The 16,604-nt window shown below is 47.7% G+C and overlaps 1 protein-coding gene across 3 annotated transcripts in view; it reads right to left on the bottom strand.

Moving 5' to 3' along the window:
- Positions 1–16,604, bottom strand: part of HSD17B7 (hydroxysteroid 17-beta dehydrogenase 7) — a 121,643-nt gene that overhangs the window by 6,772 nt on the left and 98,267 nt on the right. For all 3 annotated transcript variants that reach the window (XM_077277398.1, XM_077277400.1, XM_077277399.1), the window contains one exon: positions 15,262–15,360. In XM_077277398.1, the coding sequence (XP_077133513.1) occupies positions 15,262–15,360 (99 nt within the window). The remainder of the gene's footprint in view (positions 1–15,261; positions 15,361–16,604) is intronic.

Here is a 16,604-nt window from a genome sequence, read left to right as displayed (position 1 = left end):
GTTAATAATGGTGCGAAAGGATCCGTCAGGGTTTTTTGACCAGGAACAAAGGGGAATAGAACCCCATACCTCTTTCTTCTACGGGCACCTTGACTAGAACCTTTTTCTGCAGAAGTTCCTGAACTTCTGATTCCAAAGCCAATTGTTCTGCAGAGGAAGAACGGATAGGTGTCAGCTTGAATTTGTCCCGAGGAACCTGATGGAATTCGAATCTTAGACCTGCTTCAATGATGCTTAGAATCCAAGGACTATTAGTGATTTGTATCCAGGCAGGGTAGAAGGCCAAAAGCCTACCCCCCACCTGGTCCGCCAGTCATTGGGGCTTTTTATAGTCTCGGGAGGAATTAAACATGTATCCTCTACCTCTTCTCCTGGTGTTGTCAAATCTGGTAGTTTCTCTATTTGATTCTCTGTTAGATCTCCTGCGGTTAGACCACCCTCTATTATAGTCCCGTCTAAAGAAGGGTCTCTTTAGGAAAGGAAAACGTTTCTTATTATCTCCGGCCTTATCCAGTAGATCGTCAAGTACTGGCCCAAACAAATGAGATCCTTCGCAGGGAATGCTACACAGCTTCGACCTGTCCTGTAAGTCTCCTGGCCAGCATTTAATCCACAGCGCTCTTCGGGCTGCGTTAGACAAGGCAGAAGATCTGGCGGCAAGTTTAACAGAATCCGCCGACGCATCTGAATGGAAAGCAGCAGCGTCCTGTATAATAGGCATAGAAGCTAAGATCTCATTTCTGGGAACCTTGTCCTTGAGCTGATCCTCCAAGTGGCCGAGCCACACCATCAACGACCGTGCTGTGCAAGTGGCTGTGACTGCTGGTCTTAGGGAATCTGCTGATGTCTCCCAAGCACCCTTAAGGAAAACGTCAGCTTTCCTATCCAGAGGATCCTTCAGGTTTCCCAAATCCTCAAACGGAAGAGATGTTTTCTTGCATGCCTTGGCTACTGCCGCATCCAGCTTCGGAACTTTGTCCCACGAGGATGACGCTTCTTCCTCGAAGGGATACCTCCTTTTGAAGGCTGGAGGAAGTGACCCTTTCCTTTCGGGTTTCTTCCATTCCCTTGAAATTAATGATTTGATCTTATCCACTACAGGAAAGGACCTCCGGGATTTCCGATCCAGACCTCTGAACATAACATCCTGAATGGAACATTCTGACTGAGGCTCCTCAATCCCCATCATGTTGTTGACTGCTTTGACTAAGTTGTTGATTCTGTCGAGCGACAAACAGGCTCGACTAGACTCTATGTCCTCTGATGAGGCCGACGATGGGAGAGAGTCAGAACTCAGATCATCCGAGTCCGAATCTACCACAGAGACTGGAGATGCCACTTCTTTTTTCTTTTTGGCCTCCAGTTTATGCGATCTCATGGAACCTCTCACTTCTTGCCTAACCATCTGTCTTAGCGTAGAAGTGAGGTTAGGGGCCTCCTCCTCAATAAGGTGTTGTATGCAGGAACTACACAAAGTTTTTTTATGGCCATCAGGGAGTGGTTCAGCACACTCGGCACACTGCCTATGCTTGGATTTAGTAAAGCATTTCCTCCCCTAGTAAGGAGAGAGGGAATACAAGGAGGGACAATAATCAGTAAGCGAACTTTCACATAGATCACTTACCCAGCCCTGCAGAGAATGGTACCGTAGATGGGGGGTCCTTTCTAGCCGGGGTTTCTTTACGGCCTGAGGACTTATCTGGGTTCGACTTTTGAGCCCTTTTAGCTCCACCAGCGCGACTGCTGCCACCGGATCGACGCTGGGAGATCACCACCGGCTCCTCCGATTCCTGCTGCTGCTGCCGCTGCTGTGAAGTTCCGTCTGGCTATTCCATCATGAAGGGGAAATGGCCAGGAACACTGTGTGGCCCACATGCAGCACTTAAATAACGCCCCCAAAAGGTACCGCCCCCGGATGGGGGTCAGCAGGGTGAAGAGGTGGCGAGACCGGTACCTCCAATAGGGTCCGCTCTACCCCCGGGCTCCGCCCCCGCCACCAACCGCCGCTCCTCCCGGGATCTAGCCGGCAGAGACGCCGGAGCGTCGCCATCGGCCGGAAGGACGCAACTGCGCATGCCTCGTCGCGTCATCAGGCTGCGCCGCCCAGCCGCGTCACTTCCGGTCGCAGCTGCAGCAAACACAGCGAGACGCGGCCAAGGATGCCAGCGGCCCCCAGACCGACGCACACGCCTCCCGGGAGAAGCGGACAGATCGCAGAGGCCCAGCAGATGTGGCTACCCAGGAGGAGCCCCTATACTTACCAGGTACACGACTCTGTAGACCACAATAGAAGCCAGCCCCCCGACATGCAGGCTGCTTCCTCCTGCCGACACCGACACTAACAGTTCCCCTGCCGTGTGGTGCTTCCGGCCTCCTGACTAAGCCGAGGTGGGGGACCCCCACCACCTGGATCGGCCTGTCAGGAGTGGGATTCCTTCCTAGTCTTCGACCTTCTTCTTAAGGCCTGCCTGAAGAGATTCCGCTGTCAGGGACAGGAAACCAACTAATGCGAGGGAGAGGTACCACCCTTTTATGTCTGTAGGTTTCCTGTCCCTGAAGGGCGGATCCCCTCTCTCGTTGTGCTGTCATGGCGACTGAATAAATATAGCCTTTTCGCTACATTGGAATTTTGATCTACAGTATATGCAATAGCGTTTCTTTTTATATTGATTACCATATTAGTAGTATTAGATTGTTAGATAGTCTATATGAGAGGCTGTCATTTAAACAAGCCAAGATATTTCCTTCACCTAGGCCACACTAGTGGAGACCTAGGCTGTCTGTAATTATCAATAGAGACCTATATGTTTAGAGGCTAGATGTGCTTAACCTGACACAGGTAAACAGTATTATCCATTGGACTCACGATACTAATGGATAATATACTAGTGTCCTTATTATACTGAGCTGACCAGTGCGAGTTTTAACACTTTAATTCCCTTATTAGTAATGTCACAAAAAGTTATATTTTAAGTCTTTAGTTAGGGATTAGTTGCCTTCTGGCAAATTGTTATTTAGAGTTGTTACCCTACACTGGCTTAGGACAGCATTTTCTTGTATGTAACCTGACAGATGAACTGGATTCATCTGGACCCAAATGTACGTTTGTTATTCTGTTTTGTGTGTCCTTTGTATAGAATAGGCATTGCTAGGTAGGGATTGAAGGGACAGCAGTCGTTGAGCGGGGGCGCCACATCGTAATATTAGGGTGCAAACCTTCCGCTGTTAGGTAGGCCATCAGATTCTAGGGTCCGCTAGGGGGAGTTATAGGTATATTATTACACCTATTTTTTCATCCTCCACCCCTCATAAGACCGCTACTTTGATTTCCTAGTCAATATCTCTAATTGGGTGTTTTTAAACATATATTGGTGTGTAGATATCATTAATAAAAGTATTTTTTAGGGGTGTTTTTCGCTTTGGTTAGTTTAATAAAAAGTATTGAAGATTTACTAGTGCCGCATTTAGTATTATCAGTATACAAAGCCGGCAGCGTGTTGGATCAGGGCGCGCCGGCAGCGTGTTGGATCAGGGCGCGCCGGCAGCGTGTTGGATCAGGGCGCGCCGGCAGCGTGTTGGATCAGGGCGCGCCGGCAGCGTGTTGGATCAGGGCGCGCCGGCAGCGTGTTGGATCAGGGCGCGCCGGCAGCGTGTTGGATCAGGGCGCGCCGGCAGCGTGTTGGATCAGGGCGCGCCGGCAGCGTGTTGGATCAGGGCGCGCCGGCAGCGTGTTGGATCAGGGCGCGCCGGCAGCGTGTTGGATCAGGGCGCGCCGGCAGCGTGTTGGATCAGGGCGCGCCGGCAGCGTGTTGGATCAGGGCGCGCCGGCAGCGTGTTGGATCAGGGCGCGCCGGCAGCGTGTTGGATCAGGGCGCGCCGGCAGCGTGTTGGATCAGGGCGCGCCGGCAGCGTGTTGGATCAGGGCGCGCCGGCAGCGTGTTGGATCAGGGCGCGCCGGCAGCGTGTTGGATCAGGGCGCGCCGGCAGCGTGTTGGATCAGGGCGCGCCGGCAGCGTGTTGGATCAGGGCGCGCCGGCAGCGTGTTGGATCAGGGCGCGCCGGCAGCGTGTTGGATCAGGGCGCGCCGGCAGCGTGTTGGATCAGGGCGCGCCGGCAGCGTGTTGGATCAGGGCGCGCCGGCAGCGTGTTGGATCAGGGCGCGCCGGCAGCGTGTTGGATCAGGGCGCGCCGGCAGCGTGTTGGATCAGGGCGCGCCGGCAGCGTGTTGGATCAGGGCGCGCCGGCAGCGTGTTGGATCAGGGCGCGCCGGCAGCGTGTTGGATCAGGGCGCGCCGGCAGCGTGTTGGATCAGGGCGCGCCGGCAGCGTGTTGGATCAGGGCGCGCCGGCAGCGTGTTGGATCAGGGCGCGCCGGCAGCGTGTTGGATCAGGGCGCGCCGGCAGCGTGTTGGATCAGGGCGCGCCGGCAGCGTGTTGGATCAGGGCGCGCCGGCAGCGTGTTGGATCAGGGCGCGCCGGCAGCGTGTTGGATCAGGGCGCGCCGGCAGCGTGTTGGATCAGGGCGCGCCGGCAGCGTGTTGGATCAGGGCGCGCCGGCAGCGTGTTGGATCAGGGCGCGCCGGCAGCGTGTTGGATCAGGGCGCGCCGGCAGCGTGTTGGATCAGAGTGCCATGCTTTTATTCCGGTATGGCTTAAGAAAAATCAATGCCAAAGCTTCTCCTATACTTTGCAGTGCAAAACAGCACACGGAGGTCACACAGATGCCCTCCATATGCTGTACATGCTTTACACAGACCCATAGACTTGTATTAGCTCTTGTCATCCGTGCTGCTGGTAAAAAACAGACATGTACAGAGCACCATAGGTTATAGTGTGTACACGTGTGGTATCCATGAAAAAAACGGATGCCACAAGAACCAGAGACACGTACATGTGAAGGAGGCCTTATATTTCTGAGGATATTCTGTGAACACTTAGCAATGCCTGCTTAAATTTAAAGCTGCATGACATTTGAATTTACACTGGTTTTGCTGAACAGACCTGGCCGGTGTATAGGGACATGGGCAGCAATTCACTGGCTCTGACCCTATTGCTTTATACAGGAGGGCTCTCTGGGCATACGCTCCTTGGAAAAGGAGCATTGTGAAGAGAAAGAGGCAAGAGGTTACCAAGCATCTATTGTGATAGGTGAATCCTGTGCACAGAAGTGTTACCTGTCATTGTAAAACTGTCCATCATAATAATGAGACTGCTGAAAAGTTATCTGTAGAGAACAGCAAGTATGAATCTAGTATTAAGGCCATGTTCACACTTTGCGGCGTCCCTCTGCGGGTTCTCCCGCAGCGGAATTGATAAATCTGCAGGGCAAAACTGCTGCGGTTATCCCTGCAGATTTATCGCGGTTTGTTTTGCGATTTTCACTGCGGGATTACTCCTATACTATTGATGCTGCATATGCAGCAATATGCAGCATCAATAGTAATGTTAAAAATAATAAAAATTGGTTATACTCACCCTCCGATGTCCGGATCTCCTGGGCGCTGCACGCGGCGCTCCGGTTCCAAAGATGCTGTGCCGAGAAGGACCTTCGTGACGTCACGGTCATGTGACCCGGGCGTCATCAAGGTCATGTGACCGCGACGTCACCGCAGGTCCTGTTTGCACAGCAACTCTGACCGGACGGCCACGTGCAGCGCTGAGAGGTGAGTATAACATGATTTTTTATTTTTATTCTTTTTTTTTACCCCAAATATGGTTCCCAGGGCCTGGAGGAGAGTCTCCTCTCCTCCACCCCGGGTACCATCTGCACATTAACCTCTTACTTCCCGCAACGTGGGCACAGCCCCATGCGGGAAGTAAGCGGTTCAATGCATTCCTATGGGTGCAGAATCGCAGCGATTCTGCACAAAGAAGTGACATGCTGCGGGTTTTTAACCGCTGCGTTTCTGCGCGGTCTTTCCCGCAGCATGTGCACAGCGGTTTGCGGTTTCCATAGGGTTTACATGTAAATGGAAACGCTATGGAAACTGCTGCGGACCCGCAGCATCAAAATCGCCGCGGTTCCGCGGTAAAAACCGCAAAGTGTGAACATGGCCTTAGGCTTCGATGCTAGTGTGAAAGTGGCAAGATTTCAGAAATGTAATACACATGGCAATATGCAAAATTAAAATAAAACCTCAAAGATGAAAAAAATATCTGGTATATTTAAACAAGTCTGATTCAAACAACAGGTCACTTTTTGATGATGGGTTTCCATTTAAAGGTAATGTAATATTTATATCACTGTATATTTCATCCCTGCGGAAGGAAATCGATGCTTTATGAAACATTTTGGATTCTGTGTGGTGCACAGAGGCTCCCATACTAATTTAAGGTTTTGCCGAAAGTAGCCGGAGCACTCCCTCATGTCACGCACCAGCACCAGGAGTTAGATTTCTTTCTCGTTGCTCCCACACTCCGTCTTACACTTACAGTTTGGGATTTAGTACTAACTGCTCATTGTCACCCTACCAAAAGGACTTTGCATAGACACCTGCAATATTTATGCACAACACATCACAGAAAAAAAACATGGATAAGACAGGTGACATGAAGCAGAATTACCATGAGTGATAAACAGTTATGTCCATAAATATTGGACCAGTTCTTAGATAAGGAATGTTTTGTCCGCTGATTGGGGTCTGGTTCTCTTGTGATGACCCCACATGGTCTGAGGGGGAAATTCCTTAGTTGGTAAAAAGACATAAATCCATGCACCACATTCATTACTGCACTAAGAGTGTCAAAGGTCGTCATCAGTTTATATTCCCATATTCGTCTTTTTTCTCTTATTGTGTGGCGGTGAGAATTCAAACACAATAAGAGAAAAAATAATGGATCTACCTGTGGCAATACATTTTTGTCTCCCCAATCATAACATTATGGACATGAAATTACTTGTTTTAAAAGCTAACTTTAAATCTCAAAGAGACAGAAGAATATGGGAATATAAACTGAGGACCTTTGACAGTGTTAGTGCAGGAATGAATGTGTCGCATGGATTTATGTCTTTTTACATCAACTAAGGAACTAAATAAATTGCCCCTCAGACCATGTGGGGTCATCACAACAGAACCAGACCCCAATCAGAGGACAATATAACATTCCCTATCTAAGAACTGGTACAATATTTATAAACATAACTGTTTATCACTCATGGTAATTCTGCTTCATGTCACCTGTCTTATCCATGTTTTTTTCTGTGATGTGTTGTGCATAAATATGTGATTCTCTAGAATTTCTTTTAGTCTATGCCTGATGAAGAGACCTGAGTAGTCTCGAAAGCTTGAAATTTATTACGATTTTTTCAGTTAGCCATTAAAAGGTATCAACCACTGAGGACTCTCAATTCTAAATATTTTCTATCTACTGGCTAACACGGTACCAAGATATACACTGTGTTCCAAATTATTATGCAAATTCGATTTAAGTGTCATAAAGATTTAATTGTTTTGTTTTTCAAATAAACTCGTGGATGGTATTGTGTCTCAGGGCTCAATGGATCACTGAAATCAATCTTAAACACATGTGATAATTGGTTTTCCAGGTGATTCAAATTAAAGGAAAACTACTTAAAAATGATGTTCCACATTATTAAGCAGGTCACAGTTTTCAAGTAACATGGGAAAGATAAAGGATCTCTCTGCTGCTGAAAAGCATCAAATAGTGCAATGCCTTGGTGAAGGGATGAAAACATTAGACATTTTCCAAAAACATAAGGGTGATCATCATACTGTTAAGAGATTTGTGGCTGTACCTGAGCACAAATGTGTTTATGCTGATAAAGGCATAATGAGGAAGATTTCTGCCAGGCAAGTTCATCGGATTAAGAGAGCAGCCACTAAAAAGCCATTGCAAAGCAGCAAACAGATATTTGAAGCTGCTGGTGCCTCTGGAGTCCCTCGAACCTCAAGGTGTAGGCTCCTTCAAAGGCTTGCTGTGGTGCATAAACCTACTATTCGGCCACCCTTAAACAGTGTTCACAAGCAGAAATGGTTGTGTTGGGCCCACACATACATGAAGACTAATTTCCAAACAGTCTTTTTTACTGATAAGTGTTGAGCAACCCTGGATGGTCCAGATGGATGGAGTAGTGGATGGTTGGATGGCCACCATGTCCCAACAAGGCTGCAACGTCAGCGAGGAGGTGGAGGAGTCATGTTTTGGGCCAGAATCATGGGAAACAGCTGGTAAGGCCCTTTAAGGTTCCTGAAGGTGTGAAAATGACCTCTGCAAAGTATATAGAGTTTCTGACTGACAACTTTCTTCTATAGTCTAAAAAGCAGAAACGTGCCTTCAGGAGCAAAATCATCTTCATGCTGACAATGCCCCATCACCATCTTCCCCTGACCTCAACCCTATAGAGAACCTTTAGAGGATCATCAAGCAAAAGATCTATGAGGGTGGGAGGCAGTTCACATCCAAACAGCAGCTCTGGGAGGCTATTCCAACTTCATGCAAAGAAATACAAGCAGAAACTCTCCAAAAACTCACAAGTTCAATGGATGCAAGAATTGTGAAGGTGATATCAAAGAAGGGTCCTATGTTAACATGTAACTTGGCCTGTTGGGATGTTTTGGCATTAAATAGCTTTTTTGTTCAGTGAATGTGACCTCCTAATGCTGCAAATTCCACAAATGAGCATTTTCAGTTCTTTAAAACATATCAAATGTTTAGAAATTCTACTGTGCATAATAATTTGGAACAGTGCATTTTGAGTTTTTATTCATTTTGGAGATTATACTGTTATCATTGGGAGGTTTCTTCAATAAAATTCAATGTATAATCTAACGGGTGATGACTTTTATTAGACTGACTGTCATTTGCACCGACCATTTAGGAAAATCTGATAAAAATGTAATTTGCATAATAATTTGGAACATAGTGTATATCTTTCCTGAAACAAAAACAAAACATTTTTAGGGGCACAGGCCCTTTAAAAGAGCAGGAGAGGTGCAAGCATGCTGAACTAAATCACCATGACAACCAGGGCTGGCGTCACCACCTGGAGCACCTGAAAAAGTGCCGGGGCCCTGGGCGAATAGGGTGGCCCAGTCATTGTCAGAGATACAGGCACGCTATAGCGGCCGTGAGTTGGGGAGCCAACCCCTCGTTCCCCGCAGCTCCAGTGTCTTCAGCGTGTTTTAACTGACATCTGAGGGCAGAGGGCACAATGAAGTCACTACAGTGCGCCCTCTGCCGAACAGTGCAGAGTCAGAAGATGCTGAGATCGGACCTGTGGGGAACGGGAGAGACCAGTATTTGAGCAATATAACGGGGCCCATTCTACTGTATGGAGCAATATAATGAGGCCCATTCTACTGTATGGAGCAATATAATGAGGCCCATTCTACTGTATGGAGCAATATCATGGGGCCCATTCTACTGTATGGAGCAATATCATGGGGCCCATTCTACTGTATGGAGCAATATCATGGGGCCCATTCTACTGTATGGAGCAATATCATGGGGCCCATTCTACTGTATCGAGCAATATAATGGAACTAATTCTACTGTATGGAGCCCAACAAACAGTGCCACACATGGGTGTGAATCTCAATGCGTTTCTGGAGACTAAGCTCCCTTAATCATGACATTCCAAATGACCCATGTATCCCACTTAAATAACCCTAGACAGGTGAACACACCGGTAAAATAAATGATTGATGTAACTAATTTGAGGAGTGGGCATGAAGTAAACGATTGTGAAAGGTTACATAGCATGATAATCTACTTAAATAACATGAGTTATACATTCATTAAAGAACCTTTTGCATAGTGTTCTCCTCTATGCGGATTTCTCGAGGCTGTGCTTCGGAGCCTGGCTTTTGGCTCTGTCCTCTCTCTCTCTTTGATGTTCAGTGACTATCTGCATCGAGTTATGTGCATCAATCAATTTGGTTTAGACAGAGGCTTTTGTACAAATTTCTGCTTGTAGTGAATGAACACCATGTTTAACATACCGCTATTTTCTGTGCCCTCTCTGTTTTTAGCTTCTCAAGTTTATTACTAAATTTTACATTTGTCCGTGGCTTTTCTTTTCTTCTCTGGTATAAAATAATTTCTGTATTGATCTTGTTAAAAAAACAAGCCAGGTACATTTCAAATAATGATCATTTGGTATTGTAGTGCTAAGAGCACACATGCTGCGTCTCCTGTTTGCAACTTTAATCACCTATGAACATTTTGCCTCTGTTTATTGTTATAGGCATTTCTTCACAATTTTCATAGTTAATAGCAAGTGCTATTGAACATTTTGGTAGCAAATATTAACAATTGTAGGCATAATTGTTCATTTTTCTGGAATTTTTGTCCAGTCACCATTTTTTTTATCCATGAATATTTTAATTTTTACAGATTTCATTGTGTAGATCTTTTTAAATTGTATAATAATTATTTGTAATATTTTTATTTTATTGTTGTCAAATTTCTTTTAAGTTCATGTTATTTAAATAGATCATCATGCTTTGTAACCTTTCACAATCGTTTACTTCATGACCCACTCCCCAAACTAGTTTCATCAATCATTTATTTTACCGGTGTGTTCACCAGTCTAGGGTTATTTAAGTGGGATACATGGGTCATTTGGAATGTCATGATTAAGGGAGCCTCGTCTCCAGAAACGCGTTGAGATTCACACCCATATGGTTTGTGCTGAGGTTTGTATCCTTTTTTTCACGGATTCGGTGAAGCTGGACATTTTCTTCTTTAAGTGATATAGCTTGCCGAATAAGCAGGGACCCGAGTACATTCGCTCAACTCTAGTCATGGTGTGATGCATTTATCCCTTGTATGTGGTATTATTTGGTCACTATGTGGTCTGGTCATAGTGTGGTGGTATTTGTTCCCTATATGGGATATTATTTGGTTACCATGTGGTGGTGATATGTGGTCTGGTCATGGTGTGGCGGTATTTGTTCCTTGTGCGTGGTATTAGTCTTGGTATAGGGGATTGTGTTGTGTATGGAGGTCATTTGTTCTCTCTGATATCAAAGGCGAAGATTAAATACTTGGACATTTAACCCCTCCCTGTCCTGTGACTATTACACAGTAGCAAATATGCACTCACAGGGTTTCTATGGTGAAAACAAGTAATCACCTATTCTAAGGCCATGATCACTCATTCAGTATTTGGTCAGTATTTTGCCTCAGTATTTGTAATCCAAAACCAGAAGTAGGTGATAAATACAGAAGTGGTGATGTGTTTCTAATATACTTTTCCTCTGACTGTTAAACTCCTGGTTTTGGCTTATACATACTGAGGTAAAATAATGACCAAATATTGAACGTGTAAATGTGGTCAAAGGAGAAGTGATAAGTAACATCCCATCTGCTGTTCCATTTTAATTTGGGGATAAAAGTTTCCCATTCTTCCAATCAGCAGGTTTTCCAATCCTCGGATTCCACACAGGTATTTGCATATAGCTGTAGGGTGGGCCCTAGAGTCCATTCTTCCTGTGGGACCCAGACATCCCTGTCTGACCCGGTTCCACCCTATTTATCCTTATCTGGGTATCTTGATATTCTCAGGCCCACAACTACCTAATACTTCTGATCTACAAAACTTTTGTCTCAATACTTTTCCATTTAAGTTGCATTAAACTACAAAAACCGCTCTGCAATTTCCCCCCATCACACTTGTGCTTGGGGTCATCTAGAAGCTCAGACCCATCCAAGTAAATGGATCAGAGTTCCTATACCATACACAGACCATGCAACCCCATTTTCTAATTTGATAGACTTCTATATACACAATGAATAGTGTTGAGCATTCTGATACTGAAAATATCGGGTATCGGCCGATATTCGCTGTATCAGAATTCCAATACCGAGTTCTGATATTTTTGCGATATCGGAAATCGGAAGTTCCTATAGTGAAATTATGCAGTATAATGAAGTGTGGGCGGTGCGTGGGTGGAGACTGCGTGTGTGCGTGCGGTGTCTGTGCGTGACCGTGGGGCTCTGCGCGGCGTGCAGGGTGTCTCTGCGCGGCGTGCAGGGTGTCTCTGCGCCGCGTGCAGGGTGTCTCTGCGCCGCGTGCAGGGTGTCTCTGCGCCGCGTGCAGGGTGTCTCTGCGCCGCGTGCAGGGTGTCTCTGCGCCGCGTGCAGGGTGTCTCTGCGCCGCGTGCAGGGTGTCTCTGCGCCGCGTGCAGGGTGTCTCTGCGCCGCGTGCAGGGTGTCTCTGCGCCGCGTGCAGGGTGTCTCTGCGCCGCGTGCAGGGTGTCTCTGCGCCGCGTGCAGGGTGTCTCTGCGCCGCGTGCAGGGTGTCTCTGCGCCGCGTGCAGGGTGTCTCTGCGCCGCGTGCAGGGTGTCTCTGCGCCGCGTGCAGGGTGTCTCTGCGCCGCGTGCAGGGTGTCTCTGCGCCGCGTGCAGGGTGTCTCTGCGCCGCGTGCAGGGTGTCTCTGCGCCGCGTGCAGGGTGTCTCTGCGCCGCGTGCAGGGTGTCTCTGCGCCGCGTGCAGGGTGTCTCCGCGCCGCGTGCAGGGTGTCTCCGCGCCGCGTGCAGGGTGTCTCCGCGCCGCGTGCAGGGTGTCTCCGCGCCGCGTGCAGGGTGTCTCCGCGCCGCGTGCAGGGTGTCTCCGCGCCGCGTGCAGGGTGTCTCCGCGCGGCAATGCCTGCTACACTGACAGTGATTGACACATTAGCCAATGATGGGACAGTAGTAGTCCCATCATCCGGCTAATGTGTTGAATGGAAAAAAAAAAAAAATACTCCATACATACTCCATACAGTACATTAAACATAGATTACATACTCACCATTACTTGTCATTTTGATCCCCGAAGCCAGTGTCCGCTGTAAAAAAGATGAAAAAAACAAAACCAATATACTCCCTGTCCGCAGAAATCCACGAGTGTCCCACGACGATCTCCCGTGGAGAACGGCAGCAACAGCTGTTGCGACCGCTCACCAGCGGCCCCAGAAACACAATGACGGAGGAAAGTATTCCTCCGCCGCTGTAAAAAAAATAGTCCCTAGCCTCACTAATGGCATTGCTGGGTGAGACATTTTCCTACGCATCAATTGCCATAAAGTGAGCCTTTGTCCTAAGGTAACCTCTCAGTGATGCACTGCAGGAGCCATTGTCATTGGCGGAAAAAAACGGATCCTGCAAATGTGCTCACAGGATGCGTTTTTTACCCATAGACTTGTATTAGCGACGGATCGCGACGGATGGCCACACAACGCGTCCGTCGTGCAACGGATCCGTCGTGTTTTGGCGGACCGTCGGCACGAAAAAACGTTAAAGTGAACTTTTTTTTGTCCGTCGTCCGCCATTTTCTACCGCGCATGCGTGTGCAGAAACTCCGCCCACTCCTCCCCGAACTTCAGAATGGGCAGCAGATGCGTTGAAAAACTGCATCCGCTGCCCACGTCGTGCACAAATTTCACAACGTGCGTCGGTACGTCGGCCCGAGGCATAGCGACGGACCCGTACCGACGCAAGTGTGAAAGAGGCTTTAATGAGCGTTGAATTAAAAAAAAAAAAAAAAAAAAAGCGGAAAAAAACTGCGTGGGCTCCCGCACAATTTTCTGCGCCAGAGGGGGAAAGCCGACGGCCGGGGACCAATATCTGTAGCCTGCTATGAATATCAGCCCACAGCTGTCTGCGTAGCCTTTACTGGCTATTAAAATAGGGGGACCCCCCCAAAAAATGACGTGGGGTCCCCCTATATTTTATAGCCAGAAAGGCTACGCAGACAGCTGCGGGCTGATATTCATAGCCTAGAGAGGGGCCATGGATATTGCCCCCCCCCGGCTACAAATACCAGTCCGCAGCCGCCCCGGAAATGGGGTAATAAGGGGTTAATGTCACCTTGCTACTGTAAGGTTGTAAGGTGACATTAAGCCGGGTTAATAACGGAGAGGCGTCAATAAGACGCCTATCCATTATTAATCCAATAGTAAGAAAGGGTTAATAAAACACGCACACATTAGGAAAAAAGTATTTTAATATCCTTCATTTAACCATACTTACCATACTTCAGCGCCTGCAAAAAATGTAAAATAATAAACCGTATACTACCTGTCCGCCGTAGTCCCACGACGATCTCCCCTATAGAACAGTGACATCTGGTGATGTCACTGCTCTATAGGACCCTCAGTGACACACTGACAGGAGACAATGGCTCCTGCAGTGCATCACTGAGAGGTTACCTTAGGACAAAGGCTCACTTTATGGCAATTGCTGCCTGGAAAAATTTCTCAGCCAGCAATGCCATAAGTGAGGCTAGGGACTATTTTTTTTACAGCGGCGGAGGAATACCTTCCTCCGTCATTGTGTTTCTGGGGCCCCTGGTGAGTGGTCGCAACAGCTGTTGCTGCCGTTCTCCACGGGAGTTCGTCGTGGGACACTCGTGGATTTCTGCAGACAGGGAGTATATTGGTTGTTTATTTCATCTTTTTTACAGATGACACTGGCTTCGGGGATCAAAATGACAAGTAATGGTGAGTATGTAATCTGTTTAATGTACTGTATGTCTATATGTATGTACTGTATGTCTATATGTATGGAGTATGTATGGAGTATTTTTATTTATTTATTTATTTCATTCAACACATTAGCCGGATGGTGGGACTACTACTGTCCCATCATTGGCTAATGTGTCAATCACTGTCAGTGTATCAGGCATCGTCCGATGGGACTTGCACAGAGACACCCCGCACGCCGCACAGAGACCCCGCACGCTGCACAGAGACACGCCACACGGAGACACCCCGCACGCTGCACAGACTCCCCGCACGCTGCACAGAGACACGCCGCACAGAGACCCCGCACGCCGCACAGAGCCCCAGCACGCCGCACAGAGCCCCAGCACGCCGCACAGAGCCCCAGCACGCCGCACAGAGCCCCAGCACGCCGCACAGAGCCCCAGCACGCCGCACAGAGCCCCAGCACGCCGCACAGAGCCCAGAGAGCCCCGGTAGGCCCGCACAGAGCCCTGGCAGGCAGGTACACATCCCTGGCAGGCCCGCACAGACCCCGCCCGCACACACAGACATTCACAGTGTCCGCCCACGCACCGCTCACACTCTTCCCCCCTCCGGAAGAGGATATAGAAGCACAGAAAAGGCTTATTTACATTCCGATATTTGTGTCCCATTGACTTGCATTGGTATCGGGTATCGGCGATATCCGATAATTTTTTGGATATCGGCCGATCCAATCCGATACCGATACTTCTGGATATCGGAAAGTATCGCTCAACACTAACAATGAATGTCATATTACTTTCCATTTTTGAAAGTTGGGATATACTAACCTTTAGTGGCACAACATAATTATTTCCTAATCCTGATGTGCAGCTGTGGTATTTTGCCAATGGATCAAGAGATTCGGGTTTCTGACTAAAAAGCCAAAGCTAAAAAAAAAAAAAAATACAATTAAATTCATACAGCATGACTAGTGTCACTGCATGTGTGCACACACACCGCATCTACGGCAGACATTTCTGCTGTGCACCATGTCCACATTGACAGCCGTGCGGCCAGAAAGAATCGGACATGTCACGTGAACACATGATCCGTGTGAGCACATGGACAAGTGCAGCCCCATAGATTATAATGGGTGTAGGTGTCTCCAGTACTCACCACATGTACTGGAAACACAGACGTGTGAAGGAGGCTTAAAACAAAGTGGCATATTATGATGGGGAGCTGTTAAGCATAGGAAGACCATTAGTAAATTTCCATCAATATCCGAAAAACCATGTGGCCATAATAAAAAAAATAAAAAGTTGTCATGTTGAATAATCCTGGTGTGAAATACCTTAATATATGTAAAATAAAATAAGAATAAAAAAAAAAAACATCACAGTGGGCACAAGATTTATGTAAATCCCATCTAGTTTGCATACAAAATGCAGAGAATTACATTAACAGTCGAGTTAAAAAACACACAAATCACTTATCAGCTTCGACATCCTGCAAAAAGCTACATAGGACCCGTGAGCATTTGGTCCCTTTGCTGTGACAGCATTGTGTAGTTTGAGGACTAATGACCCTTTTTCTTGGCGATTGGTGGCAGTGTGTTGTGTACCTGGGGTATTTGGGCGGTGTTGCAGTGTGATTTGTATTCTATTTGCAGCCTGAGGTGTGGGCTGTGTTGCAGTGTGATTTGTGCTCCATTTGCAGCCTGAGGTGTGGGCTGTGTTGCAGTGTGATTTATGCTCCATTTGCAGCCTGAGGTGTGGGCTGTGTTGCAGTGTGATTTATGCTCAATTTGCAGCCTGAGGTGTGGGCTGTGTTGTAGTGTGATTTGCATTCTACCGTATTTGCAGCCTGAGGTGTAGGCTTTGTTGCAGTGTGATTTATGCTTCATTTGCAGCCTGAGGTGTGGGCTGTGTTGCAGTGTGATTTATGCTCCATTTGCAGCCTGAGGTGTATGCTTTGTTGTAGTGTGATTTATGCTCCAGTTGCAGCCTGAGGTGTAGGCTGTGTTGTAGTGTGATTTGCATTCTATTTGCAGCCTGAGGTGTAGGCTTTGTTGCAGTGTGATGTATGCTTCATTTGCAGCCTGAGGTGTGGGCTGTGTTGCTGATACTGAATGGAGATAGTGTAACCCCCTTGTAGTGCACTCCAGTCACGTGCTGCGAACTGTGTACAA

The sequence above is a fragment of the Ranitomeya variabilis genome, chromosome 8 (genome assembly GCF_051348905.1).
Source record: "Ranitomeya variabilis isolate aRanVar5 chromosome 8, aRanVar5.hap1, whole genome shotgun sequence".
Lineage (NCBI taxonomy): Eukaryota > Metazoa > Chordata > Amphibia > Anura > Dendrobatidae > Ranitomeya > Ranitomeya variabilis.
This window is presented reverse-complemented; position numbering and strand designations above follow the sequence as displayed.